Source organism: Orcinus orca, chromosome 2 (assembly GCF_937001465.1).
Source record: "Orcinus orca chromosome 2, mOrcOrc1.1, whole genome shotgun sequence".
Lineage (NCBI taxonomy): Eukaryota > Metazoa > Chordata > Mammalia > Artiodactyla > Delphinidae > Orcinus > Orcinus orca.
Window position 1 is genome coordinate 167,294,870 of NC_064560.1, and position 16,376 is coordinate 167,311,245.

General features: G+C 46.6%; 1 protein-coding gene across 1 annotated transcript in view; it reads left to right on the top strand.

Moving 5' to 3' along the window:
• Positions 1 to 460: 460 nt before the first annotated feature.
• PLEKHH1 (pleckstrin homology, MyTH4 and FERM domain containing H1) overlaps positions 461 to 16,376 on the top strand; it is a 53,141-nt gene continuing 37,225 nt past the window's right edge. The window contains exons 1-2 of the mRNA XM_033430335.2: positions 461 to 1,232; positions 9,514 to 9,672. Of these exons, the coding sequence (XP_033286226.1) occupies positions 9,547 to 9,672 (126 nt within the window). The 5' untranslated portion in view covers positions 461 to 1,232; positions 9,514 to 9,546. The remainder of the gene's footprint in view (positions 1,233 to 9,513; positions 9,673 to 16,376) is intronic.

Below are 16,376 nucleotides of genomic sequence, written 5' to 3' on the forward strand. Positions count from 1 at the left end.
CTTGGCCTCCTGAACTACTGAGGTCAGCATTCCATAGAGTCTGGGCTCTCAAAATTGTGCATGAGAATTACCTGGAGAGTTTATTAGCTGGGCAAATTCCCAGCTCATCTCCAGAGACTCAGATTCAAACCTGGGGTGCAGCCAGGGACTGCCTGTACCACTGCCAGGAGTGAGACTTCTAACGCCCCTTTGGAGAAACGGACCCTGGTGATGTCCGCCCCTGTTCAGGCTTATAATGAGAGCCCGCAGGATTGAGGAAGAAAGCTCTGTTTTGAAATGCGGATTCTTCCCTGCAATATTCTCCATATTCATCTTCTTTACCCCATATCCACCTAACCAAAAATTGAGTGTTCCACTCTCCTTTGGGTGTAGGATTATACCGGTGAGCTGAGGGACTGCAAGGGTGCACAGCGAGCTGCCCGCAGGCGGTGGCCTGTTGGCCTTTCTGGCTCCTAGGTCGGCTCCTTTAAAATAAATGAGTGCATGCATATATACAGTCGGACAGACGCAAGCAAATTACCCTTTAGGCTGTGGCGAGTTTTGTTTTGTTTCAAATTACAAATCAGAAATTTGGTCTGCCAGTGGGACAGACTTCTGCTCCAAATATCCGGGCGTGACGGTTCCTTCAAGTCGCCCGACAAATGCTGGAACCTCCTTTTGGGGGGAGGGTCTGGTCTTGTGCCGCGTCCGGCGAGGGTCCCAGTTTGGTTGGGAGCTGAGCAGATGCCGGGGCTACCCGGCCGCCCCGGGCGGCAGCCGATTCGACCTCCACAGAGAGCTCGGGGCCGCAGTCCGGGAGACACGCCCGTCCTCCCCGTGGCCCACGGGACCCCGCCGCCGTCCCCGCCGCTCCAGGGACGAGCCCAGCGGTGCGGAGAGGTGGGAGGCTGGAGCCTGCTGAGGTCATTTCCTGTGCCTCTCCGCGAGCCGCCCCGGGAGCCGAGCCCGGCGCTCTGCCTTTAAGGAGCGGGCGGGGAGCGGACGAGGAGGGGGCGCGGCGGAGCGTTGAATGGGGCGCTGCGAGGTCGCCTCGGCTTTGTGCGGCCAGCCGGCGGGCACCCCTCCCGGGCCAGCCCGGCCCGCCCCGCCCACCCCGACCCCTGCTGCCGGGGAGCGGAGACCCGGCGGCCGCTGCGGACTCGGACGAGATCGACGCAAGGTCAGCGGCGGACGCGCGCGGGGGAGGACCGGGTGCCTGGTGCGCGGCAGGGACGCCAGCGAGCGGGCTGGAGGTGAGCGGCCCCGCGGGCAGAGGTGGGGTTGGTGCAGGGGGGTGGGTGGAGGGTTGGTTCGAGGGCCCGGGAGGGTGTTTGGTTGGGCGGAGAGGATCGGCTCCCTCTGGCCGGAGGGTGATTCCGGAGCAGGTGCCTCCCTACCTGGAAACGAGCTCCCAGCAGCCAGGAGCGCTGGGAGCGGCGGGTTAGGCTCTGGGAGCCCGCACTGAGAGGCGAGGAGTAGCCTTCCTGGAGAGGATCCGGAATTTGGGACCGGCTCGATCCAGTTGCTCCGGGTAGGGCCCTCGGAGCGAACTTGCAGGCTTTCCACCGCGTTGCCTGAGCTCTCGCTAGCTCTCACTCCTCCCGCTTCCCTTGAAGTCTCATCTCGGGTTGTCTCTTCTGTGATTTCTGCGTGGTTCTCTTAGGGGTCCTAGGCTAGACTCCTAGAGGCAGGTCAGCCAAACAGAAAAGAAAACCAGTTGGGTGCCGAATGACACCAGGAGCTCTGCGTCCTAGGAGCTTTAGAGAGGAATCGATTACCGGGGCGCAGGGGGACCTTAATCGAGGTAGCAGACGCCATGAAGACCCTCATCTGGGAGTAGATCCGCTCTGTTGGATCTGGCCCTGTCAGGGGACGTCTTCTCCATAAGCTTTTACTATGAGTACACCTCATAAAACTCTTCCGGACAGAGCCTTAGTTCCAGCTGAAACTTCTGCTTGAAAGATCATTTTAATAGCAATTTCAATGGAAAAGACATTCGTTCCTTCATTAAACTTCTTGGACTGTCTTCTATGCCGCAGACACTGTGTATGGTAACATCACTTAACACTTTATAGAACATGGGGCTTCCCTGGTGGCGCAGTGGTTGAGAGTCCGCCTGCCGATGCAGGGGACACGGGTTCGTGCCCCAGTCTGGGAAGATCCCAGATGCCGCGGAGCGGCTAGGCCCGTGAGCCATGGCCGCTGAGCCTGCGCGTCCGGACCCTGTGCTCCGCAACAGTGAGAGGCCCGCGTACTGCAAAAACAAAAAACAAAAAACACTTTATAGAACATAACTTCTAGTCTTTCTGCTTGTTATCCCCATTTGATAAAGAAGGAAACTAGGACTCAGAAAAATTATGGTTTGCCCAAGGTCATATAGCAGAAAAGTGGAAGAGGCAAGACTCAAACAGACGCCTCCTAAAGTCCAAATGTGGGGTTTGCTTCACTGTCCACCCCCCTCCCTCTCCCATAGGCCTCTGAGGGGGTCTGCTCAGAGCTGGGTTATGGTGGGGTACACCCGGTGGTCCCAAACTCATTGAAACTAACAAGTGAGCTGAGAAAATGTGACTCCCCTTCACCAGTTACAGGGAAGGGGTGTTGTTCTTCCCACTGTGCTCCTGGAGGAGTGCTCTTTACTGTTCCCTCCTTCTCTCTGGGAGGCTGTGTAACTGTGTGGATCTCTGTGCTCCCTATGGGTTCAAGAGTGCTTTCTACATGCTGATGCTGAGGTGTCAGGATTCCCTCACTCCCGGTCCAAGTGACTTCATGGCAGGCTGGCCGCTGAGCCACCATCCTGCATTCTCTGGCCAGCCCACCTGAACCGTCTCTCCCTTCTGTCAAAAACGAACTCAAAACTGATCGGCTCTGTGGGGAAACTGGCCCTTGTTGCTGGCTGGAGTATGAATTAGAATAACCTCAGGGGAGGGCAATTTGGACTATTTGGCCATTTAAAAATGTATATTACTTCATCCTACAATTCCATTTCTGGAACTTTATCCTTCAGATAAACTCTGATGTGTATGAAATGATGTCTATTCATTGAACATTCATTGCAGCATTGTTTATTTTGGCAAAAGGTTTAAAACAACCCAAATGCCTGTCAATTAGGGACTTCAAATGAGATCATGTAATAGCCATACAGTAGAATGCAATAAAGCTGTTAAAAAGCATGAAGGGAGGCTTCCCTGGTGGCGCAGTGGTTAAGAATTCGCCTGCCAGTGCGAATTCGAGCCCTTGTCAGGGAAGATCCCACATGCCACGGAGCAACTAAGCCTGTGCGCCACAACTACTGACCCTGCGCTCCAGAGCCCGTGAGCCACAACTGCTGAGCCCGCATGCCACAACTACTGAAGCCCGCGCACCTAGAGCCCGTGCTCTGCAACAAGAGAAGCCACAGCAATAAGCCCACGCACCACAACAAAGTGTAGCCCCCGCTCGCTGCAACTAGAGAAAGTCCGTGCACAGCAATGAAGACCCAAAGCAGCCAAAAATAAAATAAATAATTAAAAAAAAAAAAGCATGAAGGGAGAATGGGATAGATAGATAGATAGATAGATGTAGGAAACTCTGAGTTATATCCACCATTTGTGTGTGTATATGTGTGTGCATCGTATATAAGAACACTCGTATATGCACTGAACAGCTTGTATTTGCACTGAAAGACACAAATCCCCATAACAATGGTTGCCTCTGGGGAGAACTATGGCTGGAGTACAGAGGTGGGAAGAAGGCTTACTTTGCACCATATACTCTTTTGCTTAATATTCAAAAATAAAGAGATAAAATAATTTTTAAAAATCCCCTGACCTCCTCTCTGATCTGGTGGTGAGCACATCTGTGGGCTGCATCTCCTACTATGCCCAGGGCACTGTGGGTTGGCCTTTTGTTTGTTGATAGTAACTGTCATTTATTGAATGCTTCCTGCGTGCCAGGCTTTTGTAATACCTCCTTTAATTCTCAAAAAAATCCGACACAGTGTGGTCTATGAAATTGCCATTTTCGAAGGTCAAAAAATGGTTAAATGTTGACAGTTTCATATGGTTCCACCTAATATTATGGCTCTCCTTTACAAATATTATTGCTCTCAATTTCAGATAGGCTCAGATAAGTTAAGCAAATGGTCGAAGGTCACAGGATTAATTCGTGCTTGAGTCAGTATTCAAACCCAGGTCTTTTTGCTGCCAGAACTCAGGATCTTATGTACTACACTCTGCCGTTTCTCTTTACTGGTTTTGTCTTCGTGGTTCTCTTAGCCCCTTTTCGTATTCAGATCCCAGAAGGCTTGAACATGCTCACCTTTTCCTGTCTCTCCCAACATTGTGAAATGCGGTGCTTAGTACCCAAAAGAGGTTAAATGCATGTTGTTGGCTTGATCACCTGACAGTGAGAGATGGAGGGAGTTGTGCCCCTGTGTCCACTCACCCTCCCCCGCCCTGCTCCAACCCCAGAAAGGGGGCGCAGAGCTCTTACTTGCCCACCGTTGGGCACGTGGTTAGCCTCATCTGCGGAGCCCTTTCCAAGTGGGAATGACAAAAGGTGCTCGCGCTCAGAGAGTGAGCCACAGTGAGGTGACAGAGGAGAGCCTAGTGGAAACTGTACCCAGAACAGAGTCCCTGTTACCTTCTGATGCCTCCTGCAGCGACCTCTGACCTCTTTCTTTTAGGCACTTGTGCTGATTGGCCCTCTTTGCAGGAAAGTCCCAGGATATTCAGACGGGAGACCTGAGCCCCACAAGCCACAGGATCTTTGCTCATCTTTATGTGCCCAACCTCACACACAGGAATCACTTAACAAAAGGCGGTTAAATTAAATTAAATTTTAGCATTTTGTGGATTTCTGGTCAAATCCCTAAACTTGCCAGAGCTATCCCAGTTCAAGTTTGCATTTTCTCTGAGACAGGCTAGAGTCTGAAGTTACCTAACAACGTCCTGTGCCCTCTCTTCACCACAGTCCTACACGCGGCCCCTGCCTCTTGAGGCATATCTCTGCTGACTTCTGTGGTGTGTCAGTCCAGGGCGCTGGAGGGCTTAGGGAGTTCCGAAGTAGGTGCCAAGGCCATGGCAACCGTTTGACTCTTGCCTGCCAAGCAGTTTAGCACGCTGGGCACTAGTGGGGATCGAGAGAACTGGCTTTCACGACAGTGGCTGTGAGCTGGTGATCATTAGCTGGCTGGAGGGCACAGGGGCATTTATTGTACTGTTCTCCCTACGTATGTATGTTTGAAGTTTTCCAGAATAAAACGTGAAACAAACCATTGAGCTGGGGTTTGTCCCCGGTTCACATCCCGTATATCATTTCCTCATCTAACACAACACATTAATGCTATATGTGCATTAGGCTAGCCTGGTAGCATAAGACTGTATCACCACTACGGAAGCATCTTCATGGAAAGGGGACAGTTTTAGATGTTGGGAGTTCAGGATGCTTGGCCCAGCTCTGATACTCCTTGGCTGTGTGTCTCTAAGCAAGCCACAGATGTGATGAGTTTTCTCATCTGTTTAGTGCAAATTATATCACTTGTCCTCCATCTCAGGGATATCCAGAGGGTAAGGAGAGAAATAACACCTGATAAAGCAATGCTTTGAAGAGTCAAGGACCGTTCTGCAAGTTCTTTCTGCTTATCCTTGCGCATCTTTATGGGAGGTACAAATACAAGGTGACTTAGCAGTTGAGGTTCATCTTACTGGTACCTTCCCTTAACATCCTGTGTTATATAGCCGCAGCTCTGGCCACCTGCTTCTGTCGGAAGAGCCTCTGGGCCTTGGCTTGGCAGCAGGCACCTTGCTCCAGATCCATTTAGAAACCTTTTAGCTCCCTTCACATGCCGAGACAAGCCTAACAAGAGTGCCGTCTCCCTTGCCAGCATCCGCAAGGCAGGGAGAGGATTAAGCAGAGCACTTGATGGGTTCAAAACCTTGATGTCATGAGGATGCTGGATTGGGGAAAGTGCTCCCTACAGACTAGGTAGAATCTCAGGTGTCACAGCGAGGCAGAGACCAATGACATATCTTGTTTCCAAAGTCCCTGGAGATTTTGATAATTTGGGTTTCCGCTCTCCCAGTGGAATCTGAGCTGCAGTTTTAACAATCAATAAGAGGGAATTAACATTCACCAAATTTTTTTTAACAACACAAAAGGATTGAGTTTCCCCTGCCCTTCGGGTTTTACTTGGGTGCTTTTTCTGCTAATTCTTAGCCCAGGGCTAGGTTGCAAGACTCCAAGGTCCTACCTTCGGATCTGCCACTTTTTTTTTTTTTTTTAATTATGCAGGGAAAGTAAAATCCCCTTAAAGGACAAAGAAAACCAAACATGAAGCCTCCGGGCCTTCTGTGGAGGCCCCACAAGGTTCTGTTGTGTCTTTTCAGCTGTGATCTTAGCTCAGAGAAGGTCATGTTTTGTTTTTATCTTTTGTCTTCCTGCCCGTTCCAGTTGGTCCCAGTCTTTTGAGGTGGGGATTGCTGGGAGGTCACAATGTCGGATTGTTTGGGATGACAGTTCCGGGAGAGCAGGGCTGACTGAGGTCATGTGTCCAGTGTTCTGAGCAGCCCAGAACCTAAAGACTCCATCACCTGACCCGTCAGTGGTTTAATTGTTGGGCCTTTCTCTACGGGTCTACTGACCCTGTTTTCTAAACAAAAAGTCAGGACACATGATAAATGTCTGTGCTTATGGAGGTTAAAGCGTCAGAATATTTGAGACCAGGGTACCCTGGGAAATCTGGGGTGTAGGTTCGCCTTAGTGCCAAGGATCCTGAGAGACCCTATAAAATATTTCATTCTTAACAGTCTACCCGACTCATTGTGAAATCAACATTGTTTGCAGTTTCTGGATGGGTAAGGAGCACAGTAGCTAAAAACAGGCATTTTGGAATGAGAATCCCAGCCCTACTACTTACCAGCTACAGAACTCTCTGTCCCTCTGTGTCCTCACCTGAGAGTATGGACTAGTGCCCACTCCTTGTCTCGTGGGTTCTCTTGAAAATTAAAGAGGCCACACGTGCCTGGCATGTAGTAAGGACTCAATAAATAATAGCTGTTTGTTGCGTATAACGGGAGAATGATATTGTAAAAGTCAGATGTGGGGTGAGAAGCAATATTGGTGGTTAACCTATCAAGGACAGGCTCACTGATGCTCCAGGGTAATTTCAGTGACATACAGGAGGTGGCTGGGTTTTCTGAAGCCATGTGGCTCCTGAAGAAGGGAAAGGAGATTTTTTTTAAATGACAATTTTTTTAACCTTTCTTTTTCTTTATTTAAGTATAGTTGATTTACAGTGTTGTGCTGATTTCTTCTGTACAGCAAAGTGATTTAGTTATACATATATATACATTCTTTTTTTTTTTACATTCTTTTCCATTATGGTTTATCCCAGGATATTGGATATAGTTCCCTGTGCTATACAGGAGGACCTTGTTGTTTATCCATTGTAAATGTAATAGTTTGCCTCTACTAACCCCAAACTCCCAGTCCATCCCTCCCTCCCTCCCTCCCCCCTGGCAACCACAAGTCTGTTCTCTAATGACAAATTTTTATTATGGGAAATTCTAGGCATATACTCAAGTAGAGAGACCAGTACACACATAACCCAGCTTCAAAAATTATCAACATTTTCACAAATCTTACTGCATGTATCTCCCTCCACTCCAGCTCCTCGCCCCTACGGTGAAGTGTTTTAAAGCAAACCAGAGGCATTATATCATTTCACCTGTAAGCCATATGTATCGCTAACAGATGACATTAAAAAATACTATCAAGACTCCCTGCTTCCACTGCAGGGGGCACGGGTTTGATCCCAGGTCGGGAAACTAAGATCCCACATGCTGCACGGAGCAGCCAAAAAAATAAAAATTAAAAAAATTAAAAATAATAGGGCTTCCGTGGTGGTGCAGTGGTTGAGAATCTGCCTGCCAATGCTGGGGACATGGGTTCGAGCCCCGGTCTGGGAAGATCCACATGCTGCGGAGCAACTAGGCCCGTGCGTCACAACTACTGAGCCTGCGCGTCTGGAGCCTGTGCTCTGCAACAAGAGAGGCCGCGACAGTGAGAGGCCTGCGCACCACGATGAAGAGTGGACCCCTCTCGCCGCAACTAGAGAAAGCCCTCGCACAGAAACGAAGACCCAACACAGCCAAAAATAAATACCTAAATTAACTTAAAAAAAAATAAATAAATACATAAATAAATAATAGGGACTTCCCTGGCGGTCCAGTGGTTAAGATTCCATGCTCCCAATGCAGGGGGCATGGGTTCGATCCCTGGTCGGGGAACTAAGATTCTGTATGGCCCATGGCGTGGGCAAAAAAAAATTTTTTAATAAATAATTTTTTTAAAAATTATAAATAAAAATAAAAAATATATTATCAATCTAGAAAATTAACAATTATTCTTTAAAATCACCTGATAGGGAGACCATATGTCATGGTTTGGGACAGACCAAATTTATGCTTGTTGCCAAACATAATTATTAATAGCACCCTGGAAGGGGGATTTAAAAAGTCCTGGTGGTGGATGTGTCTTCCGGCCCTTCTCTGCTTTGTGCCCCCTCTGCGCCTGTGTCTCCCTTCTCATACACACTCATACATCCTTCTTCATTTTCTCATCCCCGACCCAGGTTTTTTTTCTCTAAAATATGTTCAGGAGACATCTGGGTAAATTCCCCTGCCTGGAAATATTATAGATGTCTCCTTGGCTTGTTCTGAATTTGTCTAAAGTGTTTTCTAAAGACTTGTGGTTTTCTCCAGAGGCTACAGCAAAATATGTACCAATTTTCTGATTTGCATTTTATAACTTAAAGGAAAGAGTGAGAATCCGTTCCAAAACAGGATGATTTGATGACAATATATGAAATCCCAACTAAATAGAAAGTTGTCAAGGAAATTTGAAGCATTACATTTTCGTTCCATTTTTTCCCATCTAAAATCTGTATAGTTGTAAAGAATCAGTACTCACCTGGGAACCAGGGTTCCGCCTCCAGTTAGCCACGTGATCATGGATGAATCTGTTACCCACTTTAAGCCTTCCCTAAACACCCTCCCCCCAGCATAGTCTACTCCATATCTCTGCTTCCATTTATCTGCATATTGATTAGCAATTGCGACTAGATTGTAATTTTGCAATTAGACTTTACTAAGAGTTCTTCAAAAACACAAGGGGACTTCTCTCATTTCCCTTTGCATCTCCAGTGCCTAGAACAGTGTCTGGCACATAGATGTTTGTTGAATGAATAAATTTTTGTTAAATGGATAGTTGAATGAAAAACAAATGAGCCTTACTTTTCACTTCTGTAACAATGAGACTAGGTTCTCCTTGCGGTTTCTTGGGTTTTGTGATTTCCTGAGGTTGCGCAGCTACCTTCTGATGGAACGGGACATGCTGAGCTCAGAGAGCTGGCCATGGGACAGAGGGAGAGCCAGGCTCACTTACCTTCCCCCGCCCTGTTTCCTCTGTCCTCCTTTGGTCTCCTCCTCCTTTCCGCAGAGAACTCTTCCTCACACACTTACTTATCTTTTCCCCTCTCTGTGTGCTGGCCCTCAGGGCTCCCTGGAATCTCCGGAAGTTGCTTCCATCATGGCAGAACTCAAGGTGGAGACCAGGACCAATGTGGACTGGCAGAAGCGCTGCCTGGCCCTGGAAAGCCAGCTATTCCGGTTCCGCCTGCAGGCCAGCAAGATAAGGGAGCTGTTGGCCGACAAGGTGAGTCCTGGAGAGCAGGCAGCCTCTAATGTCTCTGCAGAGGTCACTGTCAGAGAGGGAGAGTTGGGGAAAGCCAACTTTCTTTTTTCCTTTTTTTCCTGATTGGTTGATAGATTGAAATATATTTGACATATAACATTGTGTTTGATTGGTTGATAGATTGAAATATATTTGACATATAACATTGTGTAATTCAAGGTGAACATGTTAATTTGACCCATTTATATATTTTAATATGATTGCCATTGTAGCAGTAATTAGAACATCTATCATATTCCATAATAATCATTTCTTTTTAGTGGTTGGAATAATTAAGTTCCAGTCTCTTAGCAAGTTTGATGATTATAGTACAATATTGTTGTCTGTATTCACTATACTGTGCATTAGATCTCCAGGGCTTATTTATTCTCTGTTGCAGGAAGGTGAACTTTTAATAAGGTGCTTTCCATTCTTGTAAAATGAAACCCAAGGTAGTTTGTTTTTTCAAAGACCAAATTCTAAGCAGTTGACTAATCTGTCATCTTGCATCCTTTCCTGCTCTGCTTCTCCATGTGACACACCAAAGAAACGATACAGGTCTTCACGGTCGTGCATCATCTCTTGAGTCACGTGTATGTAGAGTGGAGGTTCTATTATTCCCCTAACATTTCTTCCTCAATGTGGGGAAGGACGATATTTTAGGAGAGAAGAATGGATATCCCCACCCTGCTGCTCACCCTCTATTAAGATTATGAGCTGTGGAAGGCAGGCTGGTTTCTGGTGACAATGATACAGACTTTGGAGCCAGACCTGCCTGGCTCTGCCACTTCCTAGCTACGTGACAGTGGGCAAGTCCCTTCACTTCTCAGGCAGGGACACACATGTCTGCCTTTCGGAATTATTTTGAGAATTGTATCAGATGACATATATAAAGGTTCTGGCATAGAATCGGTTTTAAATGGGAACAGTTATTATCTTTACAGGTTTGGGTGGGCTGGGCTGGGAAACTGACCATTATTCATAATGTTTCCATGGGAAGATACATTCTAAACGGCTGTTTTCAGAGGCATTTTGGAGCATAACCCATCTAGAAAGTGGCAACCTACACTAAATTATATATATCTTAATTGAATCAACCATTCTGTCTATAGTTTTGTTTACAGTAGCCATCTGCTAGTAAACCCTTCTTTCCTAGTACAAAAGTAAAATTCAGTCCACCTCTAAGTAATGCCAAAGTCTTGATGAATAAAGCCTGCATAAATGACCTGTTTTCTTGACAACCCCACAACCTGGAGTCCAAGAAGACCAGTCATTGACATCACCTCTGCCCTTCCACTGCTGAGGGGAGTGGCCCTAGACTAGCTTGGACTAGAATTCATGAACCTTGGGTGTGCTGGCATTGCTGTCTCCTAGTTCAGGCTTTGCAGACTGGAGACTGGCAGGGTTCCTTTGGGTGTGGTTCAGGTACTGCTAGTAGAATTCAGCCACCTCGGGGAAAGGGAAATAAACCTTAGACACTGGTGTGGTCCTGGGTCCCCCTATGCCAGAAAGCTAGAGTGCTGGTTAACCATGTATGTTCCTGGGCCCCACCCCAGTCCTCCTGATGCAAGTCTCGTGCTGCTAATTATCTGTATGTTTCAGAAGCGCCCAGAAGTTGGTCTTGTACGCTATCAAATTTGAGAACTTTGTCTTGTGTATGGAATTGGAGGTGTGCGAGGGAAGGAAGGGATAAGAAGGGATTGATTCAGCCAGCTGGTCTAAAGCACATCTCAGAGCCAGGAGACTTCTGTTTCTAGTAATAACCTAAAAATGACCACCATGAGACACCTACTCATACTAGATTCAATATTTAAAATATCCTTCTAAGTGCAGAGCTGTGTACTAAAAAAATGAGAGGAATCCTCAGGGGGCAAAATGAAGAGGAAAAACCAGAGTGGAACTCAACACTGGCAGCTGAGTTGGGACGGGTGAGTGTGACCTCCCTTTAGTAATGCAACTGTCAAGGTTGAGTTTTAACATCTGTGGAGACAGAGATGAGGTCTGGCCAGTTGGAGGCTGGAGCTGAAACTGAAACTTCCCAGGTAAAGTCAGGACTATCAAAGGAATTTACACGAAATAAAAAGGTGCACAAGGAGAAGAAAATCACCCACCAGCACAGGGAGACGACAGAACAGCTTCTCATACTTAGCCAAGGCTCTGGGCAGAAAAAAGAAAAATAAAGAAAATGAAAATTGTTTCCTGAGAGCCTGATGACGTTAGTGGTTTAACATGAGAATTTATACTATCTGTGTGGATTAGGAACATGAAGTTCTGGGCCAGTGATAACCCCAGAGACCTTGTAGAAGCAGACACAGAACCTCTTCTGGAGGAACAAGACCTCAGCCCTGATTACACAGGATCCCCACAGAGAAAAATAACGTCGTTAGTGAAGATGAATATATGATCCACGATGACTAAATACTTGGGAGAATAACCCACAGTGAGAGAGAGTCCACGTATGCAACAAACAACTGGACTCGATCACCACAAGAATTTCTAATAATAGAACCGTTGGCAACACACTAAATCAATGTGTTCAGAACTATTGAAAGGAATTCCCTGGCGATCCAGCGGTTAGGACTCTGCTTTCACTGCCGAAGGCCTGGGTTCAATCCCTGTCAGGGAACTGAGATCCTGCAAGCTGCGTGGTATGCCCCACCCCACCAAAAAAAAACTATTGAAGACATAATAAAGTAATTGAAAATATAAGACAAGAACAAGACACCATCCAAAAAGGTGAGAAAAAGAACCAAATAGAACTGCCAGAAATGAAAAATGTTTGCAATGAAATTAAGTGTTCAGTGGATAGATTAATGTCAGATTAGGCACCACGTGAGACAGACTTCACGAACAGAAAGATAGACCTGAGGGCAGCATAGAGAGATGAAGACACAGGCTGAGATGTGGTTGCCAGAATGGCAGGATCCTTATAGAGATTCCAGAAGTGGAGAAGAAAGTGAAAGAGAGGCATGATTCAAAGAGATAATGGCTTTAAAGTTTCCAAACTGGGTGAAAGACTTAAAGCCTCAGACTTAGGAAGCAGGATAAGACCAAGCAGTATATATGTTTAAAAAATCCATTCCTTTTCATGTAACATTCCAGACATAAGCAATCTAGCTCTGGGGGGAGGTCTGCTACATGTTTGAAGGTGGTTCACCCTCATGTCCACATTCCAACTCCTTCCCTTTGATAGCACGGGCCAAAGGTTGCCTTCATTCCTTCTACTCACATCCCATTGGCCACTTATTCATGTGGTTATACCAGGCTGCAGGAAAGATTGGAAAGTGTAGTCTTTATTCTGGATAATGATATGCTCTGTTAAAAGTCAGAGTTCGTATGAAAGAGCAGTGGAGAACAGAACATGGGGAACAAAGAGCAGTCTTTAAGTCTAGATTTTAAGTCTAGAATAATAGAGATAACAAATAGAAATAGAGCGTATAACTTTCAAATCAGGAGAGCAGCTACTGGAAATGGAATAAAGTCTATTAAATCCAGGTGAGGAAGAGAGAAAGGAGTATAGGAAAAAAGTAGGAAATACAAAGCACAAAATGCAATGGTAGCAATAAATCCAAACACAACATTTTAAACCAACTATACTTCAATTTAAAAAAACAAAGAAAGAATCCAAATATATTGGTCATAAATAGACCTATACAAGAATGTCCTTTGCAGCAATGATGCATGAAAAATTGGAAATACTCTAAATGTCTATCAACGGGGGATGGATAACCATGTTGAGTGTATTTGTACGATGGAATAGTACATTGCAGTTAAAAATGAGTCAAGTAAAGCTACATGTATAAGGTCAATAAATCTCAAAAACCAACATTGAACAAAAGAGATCAGAAGGATATATATATAGAACAATACAGTTTATATAAAGTTTTAAAACCTGCACAAAACAGTACTCTCTGTTGTTTAGGGGTGTATACAAATGAGGCAAAAATGTAAACACAGCCAAGCATAGGGTAAGTACACTTGGAAGGAGAGGGGTAACATTGGAGAGAGGTACACTGGAGGCTTCACATGTCTGTTGTGGTCCATTTCTTAGGAACAGCAGAAGCAGAGATGACAAAAATTAAGATTTGACCAAGATGAATGGTGGATACATGTTTTAAAAAAATATTCTCTGCATGTTTCTGTTGGCCTGAAATATTTCATGATAGAAAAATATTTTTAAATGCCTTCCTCCTCTATTCCCCAGGGGCCTCAAACACATTATAAACAAACACCCTCTTCTTCCACAGCCCCTTGGGTCTGGGTAGGTTGAACTTCTATGATATCGGCCCCTTCTTCTCTTCCAGACTGTATTTGCTCACCAGCAAAGTAACCAGAATGCCCTCCCATAACAATGTTGGGGGCTCAGAGCGTGACTTGGGTAAAGAAAGGAGAAGTATATAGACACAGGGCAGAAGAGCCTGGCGGTGTGGGAGGGGAGAGAAAGAAATCTTGACTAGGAATCATGGGCTGGGAGACTTAAGTAGGGAAGAGGGCTGGGACATTAGCCTGACACTGGACCTCTTGGCAGGAAACCTTAAGGCCGTAAACACCATGTTGCTCAATGTGAGGGCTGTGCCTATCACCTGCTGTCATCCCCAAACCAGTAGGCCGGGTTCAACAATTCATTAGAGGTTTTCCCCAATACGTCAAGGTAACTTTCAGGTCAGAGGAAGAGATGACCCAGGTTTCTCAGGAGAGCTCCTGCCGGGCCTGGGCCCTGGTCCCCGTCTCTGTTGCTGCTCCCAGAACTTACTAGTTAGTCATCGTCAGCACCCACCTGCACCCAGGTGAGCCAGGTCAGCTGGGTCCCTCTGGCCAGCCCCCGCCCTCGCCTGTCCCCTCCACCTCTGCCGTTCCGCACAGCCCGCCCGGCCGCCCGTGGAGATTGCATTGCCTGGATGACGGATGGCCACTCACTCGCTGCAGGCGGTCGTATAGGGCAGGCCAAGCCTGTGTGTTTCCCAGGGGCCCGGCCCTGCCTGGGATCAGATACTGCGCACTGGCCACTACGGCTTGGAAGCAAGCCCTCCTCCTTCCCCACCGCACAGTCTGCTCGTACCTGACTCCCTCTTGCAGAATTGCCATTCGAGACAGGATAATCCCTCACCTAAGGGTGAGGAAGGATGAGGAGAGGAGGCAGCCCTAGACCTTGCTTCCGCTGGGACACCTGTCACCGTCTGATGTGCCCTTGCCCGGGCCACCCTTTCCGAAGCCAGGTGAGCTGTGGGTCACTTTCCATCCAGCACAGAAGTTGAGGGAGTGGCTCATGTCTTAGAGCTCACATCTTGTCTGCTCTTGGGAACCGTTTCCCCAGCGCTCTTCTTGGTTGAAGAAGTCACAGAGGTAGTCAGATCAATCTAAAAACTGATGCTCTTCTACGAGCTGGATATTAAAAGTCCCTTGGACTTTGTTCATTCTTGCTAAACTTGTGCCTCAGTTTTCTCATCAGAAAAGTGGGAGTATACTGTCTATACTCAAAAGAGCTTTGTATCATGATGAATACATGGCATCAATATTAGGACTAAAACAAGTTTAAAATTTTTGATTTATTTACTCCCTCTCTGCTTCCAAAAGGGATTTGAGTGCATCTATTAAAGAGAAGACATTACGTAATAAAACATCCGTCATTTTTGAGCTTGAATAGTTTTCACTGAGGCACCTCTTCCCGAAGCCTGTTCCGGTGGGACTGTGTGCACTTCCTCTTTTTCTAGAATCCCTTACTAGTTTCTCCAACCAATGTTTTGAAATACAGTAACTCAGTTTTGTATTTATATACCAAAAATTTGTGCTTCAGGACTTTTCTTTGAGTGTATAAATGGTTCAGTTCAGTCCCTTAAACAAAGGAACAATGACTATTGCTTCTCCCCGCTCTGACCACGGATTATACAGAGGCGGTGATTCAGTTTAGACACCAGCTTCACAACGTGCTGATAGAACACAAGGCCCAGAAAAAGATATCCTTAAATACCTCAGAATTTGTGAAAAGGCCAGGTACTATAAAAGGAGGATACTAGGGCTGTCATGACTAGTTGGAAATAAAATCTGCATAAAGTCATCACAGAATCAGCCTTAGAAGATCTCCTTGCTGATGGATCCGATTTGCTTTGGGAGTAGACGCCTTCTAGAACTTTTATTCGCTGTGTATCAGTGCATACGTGCGTGCGTGTAGAGAAATTTTTTTATTCTCCTAACCCCCATTTTAAATAAGGCCCACTATAGTATTTCTCAGGAACCATAGTCTTGCTAGAGCTTTGTACTCCTATAAAGCCATTCGAGAAGGATCCTGTGCCAATAGGGGCTCTGCCCTGGGGTGCTTGCTTTGTGTTCAGCGGCCAATCTAGTGTTTTTCAGAGTGTGGTCTGTAGACCACCTGCATCAGGATCACCTGGGATATTCTTTTCAAGCACATTCCTGGGCCATGCCTCAGACCTGCTAAATAAAAACCTGTATAGTCAAGGCCCAGGAGTCTGTAACAAGCTCCATGTGAATCCTTACGCCCCTGAGGGTGTGAAATCTACTGCCACGAACTCTTGCCCTGGCCATGTCCCTGGGCTCATTCACCTGTCCTTCTAGTGGACGCCTTGAGCCCTTTGAGCCTCAGAGGGGGTTCTGGGTGGGGGGGTGGGGAGCAGTGGACCCACAGACAACACTTGGAGTCCTTTCTTTCCTGCCTCTTCTGCACTCAG